General features: G+C 31.9%; 1 protein-coding gene across 1 annotated transcript in view; it reads right to left on the bottom strand.

The window, feature by feature from the left end:
* The window catches only part of LOC129231298 (histone-lysine N-methyltransferase KMT5B-like), a 55,916-nt gene extending 43,834 nt beyond the window's left edge, over positions 1–12,082 (bottom strand). Inside the window, exon 1 of the mRNA XM_054865586.1 lies at positions 11,976–12,082. Coding sequence (XP_054721561.1) covers positions 11,976–12,068 — 93 coding nt within the window. The 5' untranslated portion in view covers positions 12,069–12,082. The remainder of the gene's footprint in view (positions 1–11,975) is intronic.
* Between the last annotated feature and the right edge of the window lie 1,012 nt (positions 12,083–13,094).

The following is a 13,094-nucleotide window of genomic DNA, read 5'->3' as shown; positions in this document are numbered from 1 at the left end:
ACACTTCATTTCTGAGAGATGATTTTTCTCCTCTTTCCAAATTTTTCAAAAATAATTTCAAAATTTCATGCAGTTTGTTTCAGCCAATTTTCATATTAATGTTAATGGAATCACATAATGTTAACTAAAACTTTAAAAATATTAGAGGCAGCCTGTGGTCAACAGGCAAATTTAGGGGCATTTTTAATTTAAATGTACTTTTAAATTATTAGTAGCCATTTAATTTAAATTTTTTTATCCATTGTAAAAAAATATAAGGTTTTCTAAAAGAACTATTCTAAAGGGGAAAAGAATCGACTCATGAAACATGAATGCGACATTATATACATGTTCAGGGGTCTGTCCGGGATTTTTCACGGGGTCCGTTTTTTGTGAAAAATAAAATAATTTTGTGAAAAGTGTATTAATTGCGTGAAAAATTAAATAATTTCGCAAAAAAAAAAATTTTTTTGTTTTTTTAAATCGAAATTTTAGAATTTAGAGCAGGCACAAACTACATCATTTAAACTTAAAGTAGAGTGTTTTCCTCTTCTATGTTGAGAATATCATTCTGGGGTGTTTTTCTAGTATTTAGCGGGGGGGGGGGCGGCATCGCTAACTCAAGTAGCAATATTTATCTACCATTCTACATTATGTTAAATTATACTAGAAATATTTCTGTACAGCATTTAAAATAATTGTAACAAAAAAATAAATAAATAAAATTTAGACGAGGGGGTTCAGCATTTAACTTTTTGACCCAAGACACTCTTAAAAAAGCACACAATTTCGTTTAAAACTTATAAATTCCGTGATTTTAACAAAAATAAAAAGAGATTTTATTTGTTTACTTCTTAACAAAGCGTACTAAACATCAAAAATTCAAAAAATCGGAATCCCGAAGCGGATGCAAAGAGATCGCAATTCTCAAAGTGAAGGCATCAAATCAGGGTTCATACACTTTTGGTTAAAAAAAGTTCCCTGACTTTTCCAGGTTTTCCAGGTTGTTTTTTAGAAAATTCCAGGTTACTCGCTTCATTAAAAATTTAAGTTTAAATAGTAATATTTTCAAAATAATTAAAATTGTTTAAAGTAGCAATGCAGAAGAACTGAAACTTCTCCCCTTAGATTTAAAAAAAAAAAAACTTGGATTTTTTTCCTTTGTTTTCTCTGTCAAAATTTTAAGTTTTTTTTAAACATTTTGTTCAAAATTGTTTTAATTTGTTTACTATTTGTTGAAAACAGAGTACTTTCAACTTATTTTAGCGTTTTTTTGATGTCACGCGTAATATTATAGCGTTTTGCTGTAGTCCTGCAGCAACCTTTTAGCATCCACTTTTGGTTTACAATACTTTTTATTTTCTTATAAGTAGGTTACACAAAACATATTGAGCAAAATGCAAAGCTAAATTTCAGTATAAATATGGTTAACTTGTTGCATCAATTGGCATACCATGTAATGCATAGTAACAAAAATCAACATCCGCCGATCATAGGCCAATGCCAATAATCTTTTTTTTTTTCACATATTAAAGGACGCTTACATTAAAATTTCAAATTTTCTTTTCCAGAAAGTATTAGTTAATTTTCAAAAATTCACAACTTTTTGCACATTTTAATGTTAGTTTCAATGTTACTCATTGATATAAACATCCAATTCTGTTTCTGGAAGTTTAAGTCTACTTCCATTGTGCAAACGATCAAATATGGCGACAAAGTGAAAAATTTAAAATAATAAGTAGATTTTTGGATTTGTAGTATAAAAGTAGTAATAAATAATTAATAATCCTTAAAAGGATACAATAAAAGCAAAATAGTCAGTATTTAGCACATAAGAGTCTAAACCAATTAAAACAAAAAAATGTTATGAAGATTAAATTTTGCTTTTTTCCAGAAAATAATTACAAATTATCCGGAAAAAAAGGCACAATTTGTGTTGTTTTCAATAGTTTGCATTGCAATTAACATCCAATGCCGTTTTCGGGAACTTAGGCACTTAAAAAGTCTTGTGTACTTCCATCTTGGGAATGACCAAATATGGCGGCTATGCCCAAAAATAAGAAATAACTTTTTTAATTTGTCGCATGAAGACAATTAAAAAATAACTAATCTTCATGAAACTACAATTCATTGAAAAGTTTTTATCACATTTGCGTCCGATGCAGTGAGGATAAGATTAAGTTTTAAGAACAAAATTTTTCATTTCTCAAAAAAATTATTTTAAATAACAATAGAAAAACAATTTGTAGACCATTTTTTGTTATTTTCATCAGTTTTCAATTAAAGAAAACATCCAATTCTGCTTTGTTTTTAGAAACTTAGGCATTTTAGGATCGTATCTACATCCATCTTGTGAATGACCAAAGATGGCGACTACGTTTCACACGTAGCTGAAATGATTTTCCGATCAAAAAAAAAAAAACTATTTTCCCCGATCGACCTTCCCATCTACAGGTTGTGCTTCCAAAGCAGTAAATTGTCTTCTCTCCTTTTGAGTTTGTGCATAATTGCTGTTCACCTGATTTTTTTTCCCTTGGGAACTACTGAGAGCCAAAAATGGCGGCTGCTGAAGATTTTTTGGGTCACCACTTTTTTCATTGCTTTAAAATTGTTACAATTTTTTTTAATACATCGATAAAAATGAAGATTAGATCTCATAAAACCAAATTCCCTAGGAAAAAATTGGGAAAAGAAAAATTTTGGGGACACATTTGGAAAATTCCCTGACATTTTTGACTATGTCATTTTCCATGATAATTCCAAGTTTTCCGGAGCGTACGAACCCTGAACCGAATAGAATGTTGTGGCAACCCATCTAAAACTTTAGGCAGTAGAAAGAAATGCGTTCCCCTCACTGACTCCATGCATGAAAATCTTCGCTCTTTTGGCGCATTTTTCGTTGTGAAAAAAAAAAAACGTTCATTTCTCGATCGCAGTTTTTAAGTGCCAGCGTCGGTTTAGATAAAAATTTACAATTTTTTTCGTGAAATCACAATAAAAACGAAGACTAGATCTCATGGTATTTAATTCCTTGGGAAAAAAAATGGAAAAAAAAATTTGGAGGACAAAATTTGAAAACTCCCTGACTTTTCCCTGACATTTTTGACAGTGTTATTTTCCCTGACAATTCCCGGTTTTCCCGGAATTCCCGGAGCGTACGAACCCTGTCAAAGGTATAAAAACGGCTTGTAAAAGAAATATTTTTGATAAAATCATTTTTAAATTGCATTTTAGAGTCCTATGATGAACATATCATTAATATCTGTGGACACAGCTAAAGCAAAAATAAAATTAAACCATTGATTCAGCATTTTAATTTTTGGCTCATAAAAGAAAATGGAATTTGCTTTAAAAACTTGAAGTGCGTGTTCTAACAAAAATAGACTTTTCATTTATTTGCATCCTAATAAAACGAAGTTAGCTTGAAAAAAGAACAAAATATGATTCTTATATCGGATGTTAAAAGGTTGTATTTTTCAAAATGTAGATATCTAAAGAAAAAAAAAAAGGCAAGTAAAACAGTTTATTTAAAGTTAATCATCCTTTTAGCATCAAAAAATCAAACCCATATAATTTTCTCCCAAAATAACAGTTGAACATCGTAAAGGTCAAGATTTATGGTCGCCACTCGCCACGTGGCGACTCAGTTTTCAAAATTGGCGACCCCAAAAAATTTCTAGTCGCCAACTTTTTTGGGGGGTTATTTTTAATTTAGATCCCAAGAAAAGAATTTCAGTGCATCAGTACTATAAGGATTCACCAATAGAGATCGTACTCCGACTAAATGTTGTTTATTTTACAAAGCTTGCATGTTCTTTCTCACTGCCTGCCTGTATGTTGGTTATTTTAGTTATTTTACGATGCTTGAATGCTCCTCTTACGCTATTTAAGCCATGTAAAAAAAGCAAGAATACAGTGAATTAGGAAGCCATTTGCTCAAGATTAGAGCGTTTGCTCCTTTGTCTTGACTCTTTGTTTTTCAAGTAATTAGCGTACTATAATCATGATTTCAAGAAGAAATCATTGTATTTTAGATTATATTTCAGATTAATTTTGATTATTTCTTCAAAGTAATAACCTTTTCACGTTTAGTTGCTCAAATGGTATATTAAATTTATTTTTTTTTACACCGCCTCCGATTATGCGAAACTTTTTTTTTCTTCAGGCCCATTTTAGAATCTGCAGATTATAGGCCGTCCGCGGATAATGCACAGGAAAATACGGTTATTAAACGGGGTTTGTACGCTCCGGAGAACCTGGAATCGTCATGGAAAACGACATAGTTAAAAATGTCAGGGAAATTTCAAATTTTGCCCCCCCCCCCCCAAATTTTTTTTTTGCAATTTTTTTTCCAGGGAATTTTGTACTTTGAGTTTTAATCTTCGTTTTTATCGATGTTTCCTGAAAAAAAAATATAAAAGTTTTGAGGCAAAATGACGCTGGCAATAAAATAAAAAAGGACCGCGGACGCCATTTTTTCCCCTCAATACTTCCAAAGAAAAAAATTCCTAGGCTGAACAGGAATTATGCACAAATTTAACGGGAGAGAAACATTTTCCTGCATCTAAAGCACAAGCCTGCAGATGGTAGGGTCAATTGGGAAAATCGTTTTTTAATCGAAAAGTCTTTTCAGCTACGACTGAAACGTAGTCGCCATTTTTGGTCATTTATAAGATGGAAGTAGACACGATGCTTAAATGTCTAAGTTTCCAAAAACAAAGCAGAATTGGATGTTTTCTTTAACTGCAAACTAATGAAAACAACGCAAAATGTGCTGCAACTTGTTTTTTTTTCTTAAAATTTATTTTAAATATGTAATTTTCTTGAGAAATGAAAAATTTTGTTCTTAAAACTTAATCTTACCCTCATTGCCTTGGACGCAAATGTGCTAGAAACTTTTCAACTGAATTGTAGTTTCACGAAGATTTATTATTTTAAAATTGTTTTCACGCCACAAATTCAAAAAATTATTTCTTAATTTTTGTCGTAGCCGCCATATTTGGTCATTCCCAGATGGCAGTGCACAAGACTTTTTAAGAGCCTAAGTTTCCGAAAATGGCATTGGATGTTCATTGCAGTGCAAACTATTGATAACAAAGCAAAATGGGCTCTTTTTTCCCGGGTAATTCATAATTATTTTCTGGAAAAATGCGAAATTTTATCTTCAGAACATTTTTTTTTAATTCTAATTGATTTAGACGCTTTTGTGCTAAAAACTGACTATTTTGTCTTAATTGTAGTTTTTTAAGGATTAATTTTTGATCTTTTTCTAAAACAGTTTATGTTTTGCTTTAAATCTTGTTCTAAAAGTATGAAAATATTTTGCAAATTTCGATTCTTTAAAAGTGAAAAAAAAAAATCATATTGTATGTTTTTTTACATAAACCCTCGAAGGTCGTTCCGATCCTATTTGATTCCCAATTAACTCAAACAGCCTTTATTCTGAAACAATCATCAAAATAGGAAGACAAATTATTTAATTTAAAACTTGAAAAGGCAACTTGTTTTTGACCGCAGAAAGTCCCCCCTCCCCTGTGAGCCCCGTTTTAGTTTTATCATTCCTTTGCCATAAACAATATTCCATGTTGTCCCATAAATAATGTATTTCATTAAAAATCCTATATATCATTAAAAATAGAAAGAAAAAAAACTATATTACTATATTTCTATAAACTATATCTTATATTTCTGCTGTGATGTGGAGGCTAATACTCGCAATCGATTAGGAATACGTTCCATTGAAAATCGTTTAAACAACGGGGGCTAGTTTCGATTCGAATAACTGTTGTAATTTTTTAATCTTCAATCGCATCAGATTAAAATATAATCCAAATAGTCAGTCTTTGATCGTTTTCCCTTCATAGTCATCCTAACATGGAGATGCTGCGTATGGAACGTAGTCGCTATGTTTGATCATACCTTTAGTTCAAATAATGCAAAAAGAATGTTTTTTTTGGAAATATATTCTTGGTAAATGCCAAATTGTATATTACTGGAGGAGGTTTGTAGTTAATTATTTTTATGCCAAAAAAAAATCTTAATTATTGAAAAAAATCAAATCATATGTTTATCTAATATTTTTTCGATTTCCTTCGTGCTAATTTTCTTACAGTTAATTCTTTTCATTAAACTAGTTACCTGAAAAGTGCATGTTGATTTTTACTACCAAGGCATTTGCAATGATTTACAAAAAGATTTTAAAGGAATTTGTTGTTGTTTTTATGGGAAATACTTTTTTTTTCACTGTGTACACTACTTTATTTTTGGTTTAATGATTTTTTATATTTCTTGTTAGCATTCCTTTAGCATCACTTTCATAATATTTGTTTCAAGAAATACAAATTGAAATCGCCCCCCCCCCCATTCTTGTACTAGAGCGCTGTTTTCAAAACCCGAAAAACTGGTGGCCACCAAATTTTTTGAGTCTAGTGGCCATTGGCCACTTGAAAATTTTCTGAATATTGAGGTCTAGAACATCGCACCCGCACCATATAAAAACGCAAATATTGACAAGCTGGTAAAATGATGAGAATATTTTCTAATCAAGTCATTATAAAGGTTTAACGCCAGACGCTAAATGGCATGGGGATAATTTTAAAGTTGGTAACTTTATCTGAAGCGATCACATTTTTCCCCCACCCTTACTATCCCTTTGCAGTTCTAAGTTCATTTCGCTGATATATATTATTATTGTTTATTAAATCATCAGCGGGAGAAAAGTGCTTACCAAACGCCTTTTCAGAAAAGTTTACAACAACACCGCTGCTAATTAGCTGTGATAAAACAAACAAAATTATTTGAAACCAAACTTATTTCCAGTTAATTTCTTTCCAAGAAGCAAACAACAAGCATTATATTTATTTGGCAGTAGCAATTTATCGCTTGCAGGAGCATCACAAGAGTGCCGATTTTTTTTTCTTTGCAAAATTAGCAGATTTTGTATAAGCTGATCCCTCTAATTTGACTTTAAAAAAGGTTCCAAAAATTATCGGTTTAATATGCGTTATTTTGCTTTCAGATTTGCTCTTTCAAAACAATTTGTGAAAGATCCATTCTTGTTTATCAGAGTTTTGTGAAGGGTCCGTTTTGGTTGATTGGGATTTTGTGAAAGGTCCGTTTTGGTTGACCGGATTTTTGTGAAGGGTCCGTTAACGGACCCAAATATCCTCTGGCCAGACCCCTGATGTTTGTTCAAAATAAAAACTTAAAAAATTAAAAGTAATATAACTTCAAACATCAGTTTGTTTAAAAAAAATAATAGTAAAGTATGTACATAATTTTTTTTTTTTTTTGTTGAATCAAAAATTAAATTTAAATTGTTCGTTGTATGATGGAATCGTATGTATAGTTTCAAGGAACAAAATAACTGAAAAAATAATATCAAGTTATGTCACCAAAATTTGGGTTTAGGGTATCCTCGAAAACTGTAGGAAATGATCCTGATTTTCATTAAAAAATAAAACTAAGCATTTGGAAGTTTTTTTATTTTTCATTACAGAAAGTTATGGGGAGGTTCAAGTGGAATCATAAACACATTTGTTTATTTCTGTTACATTTTTGCCCTTCAAAAGAAAAATGGAATTAACATTAATAGTACAAAAATAAAAAGCAGCTGCAAGGCAGGTAATATGAAAAATGATGGGGAGGAGGGATAAATATTTTCGCATTCCAATTTATAAGTCATGTACCTCAATTATTTTTTATAGTGTCATGTGAATTTCAGCTGTGAGAGATGTCTTTAGTATTTCATTTAGTTTTACGTGCTTTCTAAACTATTTGTTTTTACTCGGTTCACTTTCATATTACAGTTCTAAAATAATGTGTGCAGCAAATTACGTTTATCTTTTTTATATAATACGTTATATTTATTGTTCATAAATGTAATCATCATAGTTTTTTGCTGAAGGTATGCTTAAAAAAATTCATTTTGAAAAAAAAAAAAAAAAATTCCGCCGATTTATTGGCATAATTTGGCCAATTTCAAGTAATCAACTTCTTTTTAACTGCAGTGGCAATAGTGTTGAGTGTCAAAAATTTAGTGTTTTAAGTTGCAAGTGAATTCGATTTTTCCCCCTTTTTTTTAATGAGTTTTTTTTTTCCTTTGCGCTACAAATTTATTTTTTGAGCAATCACGATTGCTTATTGCTTTCATTTCACTGTCCTTGATGTTGTGGTTCCTTTTTCAGCTTGGACCAGGGACAACAGCACCACCGCCCATCAGCCTCTGCAGGCGGGGCTCCGAGCACTGCCTCCTGGAATCCGTTTCTCCTGGTCGATGGCGTCCATGTCCTACACACACACACGCTCATACACACAAGACACACTTTACACACACCTATGTGCATATACACAGGTCTACGCACACACACAACTATACATACGTAACCGCCCAGGAGGAGGGGTAGTCTTGCGGGGACAGGAGCTGTTTCTAGAAACAATAGTCCCCAATGAGTAGGCCCCTGTAGCAACTCGTGATTGCGAAAAACATAATTTGATTTCAAAATTTCAGAATTCAAATTAATTATCTTTTTTTTTCTATTCTTATTTTGTTTTGGCTTATAATGATTCCAAATCACAAACAATTTGCCCCCCCAACAATTGTTTACCACATGACTCGGGGATAACAGGTCTGTTTTAATATCATGCACGCAAGCCGAGCGATGTAATCAAATAAAAACATATTTAATCAAAATATACGTTTATTTCTGCTCAATTTGCTTTTGATTGTATACTACTGAAGAAATAACAAGAAATTTCTCCAACTGAAAGCAGATGCTAAAAGATTGATGAAGAGTTACAAAAAAAACGCCAATATTTCCTGTGATACGGGGCATCAAAGAGACATGAAAATAATCCAAAAATACAAAGAATTCAGTATGTAAAAGCCAAATGTCGATGATTTTGGACAGTTCAATTGAAAAGAAACGTATTAACTACTGAAAATAAATACTAAGCATTTGCAAACTGATGACGTTTATTGCTTTTTATCTCCTTTTGATGGTGGCTACTCCAAGAGCAATTACTACTTTCAGGTTTAAATGTTTTTTAAGAAACAGCTAAAAAAAATAGTTATAAATTTTTTTAATGATTAGAAATTATTCACTTGTCCTTAAAGTAATTCATGAGTATCTCAGTTTTTATTATTGTTATTTTTAAAAGATTTATATATAAGATACCACTTAAAAAGTAAGTTTCTTTATGGCCTAAAATCTACAAAATCCTAAAACCCACACAATCACTTCTCCCAATGTGTGCAGATTTTCTACCCTCCACTGTAGTTAGGTTTGTAAAAGTTCAGTAAGCGAGTACACAAGAAGCTTACTGAGTTTCAGGAATTGTTAAGTTTGACAGCAAGCAACCATTTTGGAAATCTATTGAGCGTGGTGCATAGCAGCTTGGATTTTGCTATTTGTGTAGCTTGTCCAATTTTTGGATTATAAGAATACAAAGATCAGTTTTAAGTTTCTCCAAATACTCTTTATACAAAGTTGTCAGCTAAATGTTGTTTCTACAGTGGCTGCTGCTTATATGAATCACGTTTGTTCTAAACAGTTTTGATTCCACAAAGCAGCCGATTCAATAAAGAGGCTAATTCAATAAAGCTGGAGTTACCCAGGTAGCACAAACCATCGGATTTACGTTGGAGAAAGGCTGAAAATGCATCGTAATGGTTGAAAATATGTTTTGGTTAGATATTGGTTTTTTTCATACGCTCATCCGATCGTTCGAAGCATCGGAGGATGGTTTAAAACCAACCTATATCCAACTAAACGCATTCCCAACTTATTTCTAACCTTCGAACCTGTTTCACATTTAAGCCCATTTATTGCAAGATCGTTGCTGATTTGCGCGTTCTGCGAAGCGTGCGTAATGCGTCCCATACCCCCCCCCCCCCCGCCTCTGCAGTCTTGTTGAGACCCAGGACTTGAAAGGGGTGAGGGAGGAGTGCGCCGGGGGCATATATAGCCATTTTCTTTTTCATTCCAGGGTCACATACACAAGCACACGTGTCGTACTTGCTTACGGCGGGTGTTCAGTCCTCGCAAGTACTCAAGTCTTCCAAAGTAAATCAATTATTTTTTCCAACTATTTTTCTTCCTTTCAATAAATTTAAAACTAAAAACATTTGTGTGTGTGTGTGTGTGTGTGTGTGATTATTAAATGTATTCTACTTTAATTTGTTTTCCAAGCACGACAAATCATTGTGGCTGTGCAGGCCCAGATTTTTTCGTTTTAAACTGCTTGAATTTTTTCTACAAATTCGTTTTGGCAGGGGTTTTTAGGGGGAGGTTGTTTCTAGGGGTATTTTCTCTTTTTTTTGGGGGGGGGGAAGGGTCTTCGATGAATCGAAATTCTTAAAATTTTTGCGCATTCGAACTGATTTTTTTTTTTTTTTTGATAGATGCTTTATCTAGCTTTTCTAGAGAATTTTGTGAATGCTTAGAATTTGTTTCAGAATTTCGTGTTGTTCCTTTGTTTAACTTCGGTAATTTTAAACGCACAATATTTAAAAATAGTTTGCTAATCATACAAATTACACGTGCAATTTACCATAGAAATAAAATTGTGTCTTTGAATGAACTTTTCTCTTTGATGGATAAAATACATTAAAATTCCTTCCCTAATAATAAAATGAAAAAAAAAAGTCAATGAACATGAACTTTTGAATGATATTGGAGAGTATAATAGTTCGGCAAAGCAATAAAATAAGTACTTTTCATGATATTCAAGTTTAACCCACGTCATTTTAATTGTTATGAAGATTTACTAACTGAATGTGTATGCGTATGTTTTTTTTTTTTTTTTTTTAAATTCCTATTTCAGGTCAAAGCAAAATTGAACCTTCAAACAAGCTAGGTTATTTTTCATGGCAGAATTTTAAAGTAAAAATTTTATTCTGTCTTAAGAATAACCTTGCTGGTAATTAATATTTCCTGAAAAAGAAAAAAAGAAACTAATGTATGTTTATGAAGATAATTTTCGAGTAATTATTCAGAAGAATAAAAGGTAAGAATTTTCAATATCTTAAATTCTTGTTCATATTTTATTGAAACGTTTGTAAATGATAGAGAAATGATAAATTGTACGTCAAATTCAGCCATTTTATCATTTTATGTTAATATGACTGAAAAATTATTCTTTACACTAGCTCTTTTAAGAGCACCTCGTAATACTTATTTTATTAATGAAATGCTACAGTTATAGATAACATTGGAAAATAGTTGGTTTAGCGTTGAAATTCATAGTGGAATAACGTTAGAAAAAGTAGGTTAAGCGTTGTTTTTTACATCGAAATTGCGTTTGGAAATTGTTAGTTTAGTGTTGTGTTTTACATTGGAACAACATTAGAAAATGTTGGTTCAGCGTTGCTTTTTACATCGAAATTACGTTTTTAAATGGTTAGTTTACTGTAGTATTTTACATTGGAATAACATTGGTTGAACGTTGTATTTTACATCGAAATTACCTTTGTAAATGGTTAGTTTACAGTTGTATTTTACATTAGAATAACGTTTGAAACTAACCAATAACCAACCGTTGGATAACCGTTTTCCGACGTACGTTTTAAGGTACGTTCCGACGTAAGATGCCGACGCTGGTCCAATGTAATATGATAACGTTGGGCCAATGTTCGTGTGCTAGCTGGGTAGTTCTGTTTTTGACGATTTGATTCAATAAACCACCGATTCAATGAACCGGCGTCCACTGTAATGCAAAAGAAAAAGGTTAACCTTGGTAAAACTTACTTTTCTTTGCAGCAACATATTAAACCTATTTTATAAATCTGACGCATGCATGATCGCTCTGTAGCCTGTGAAGTGATCTGAGACATTTCTAGTGAGAAAATATTTCCAGACAAGCCCATGATTGCTTTGAGTAGATCTCTCAGTGACTGTTTAAGCAAATGTAGATGTGGCTTTAGATATTCTGCTTCAGAATATTCATACAACTAATTATAAAAGTGTTATTCTTCTAATTAGAAGAACAAAACATACCCGTTTTCCTAAAGCAACAGCTAGCACCCGTCCTCGTCTTTTGACTTCTTTCTTCAATTCCCTCTCCTGGTCGATTGGCAATTGTCCTGCCATGTCTTATCGTAAGCAAGTCTGAAATAAATTTTACAAAATAATTTCCAAATTAGAATTAATAAAAACACAAATATTAGTGCAGAACAACATAACAAAGCACAGCAGCATTATTTATAAACTTTATAGCATTTTTAAAGCAGTACTGAAGATGAAACAAACTACTTTCATTTTCAGTAAACTCAAATTCGTCTTTTATTTTTTAAATGTCTTACAGAAAAAAAAGGGCAATAAATTTTCAAAAAACAATTGCTTTCGAGTACACAATGTGATATTTTACCCTCAAGGTACTAATTGATGGGAAGGAATATTTTTGACACAAGATGTTCTGCACTCGGAACAAACGTCAAACGCCCAGATTCTCACTAAAAGCCGATTGCGGATTTCGCATGTTATTGATGCTAGTGATTAAATTCAATTGAATTAACAGCATGGTAATTGACTAAGAAGATTAATAAAATCACACAGCTAAAGTGTCTTGATAAAAATTTTAAAATAAACGCAAACAAAACGTCTTGTTCCGACTAACGCTCGAACATCAATCAGATTTACAAGAACAAACTAATGTGCCCCATGGAATCCATTAAACAGTTCGTATTACAAGTCTTTAAGAATTTTTCATTATTCGACGAATTCAATTTTAAAAAATGCCTTCACCTTTTAATTATTTTAAAAAGTTTCAATTCGTCGTCATCACTAGAGCATTGTTTTCTAAGCATCTAACAAACAAAAGTTACGGTTACGGTTAAAATGAAGTTTTCAGTTAAGATTTTTACAGGACTTGATTTTCCATGCTTTACTTGTTTTGTACAATATTACAGCAAAATTAGATCGTAAAACTATAATTAAAGAGTTTTAAAGAATGTGCAGCATTTTGTTTAAGCACAATTTTCTTGTCACAGCAATTTTTCACACCGGTGTAACCGGTTACTATATTCGAACAAACCCAAATGTTAAGGTTTTCTCCCGGGAAAATTTAAATCGAGAATTTTGTCCTCAAGGTTGCATAGGGTCTGGTGGGGTAAAGTG

The sequence above is a fragment of the Uloborus diversus genome, chromosome 10 (assembly GCF_026930045.1).
Source record: "Uloborus diversus isolate 005 chromosome 10, Udiv.v.3.1, whole genome shotgun sequence".
NCBI lineage: Eukaryota > Metazoa > Arthropoda > Arachnida > Araneae > Uloboridae > Uloborus > Uloborus diversus.
This window is presented reverse-complemented; position numbering and strand designations above follow the sequence as displayed.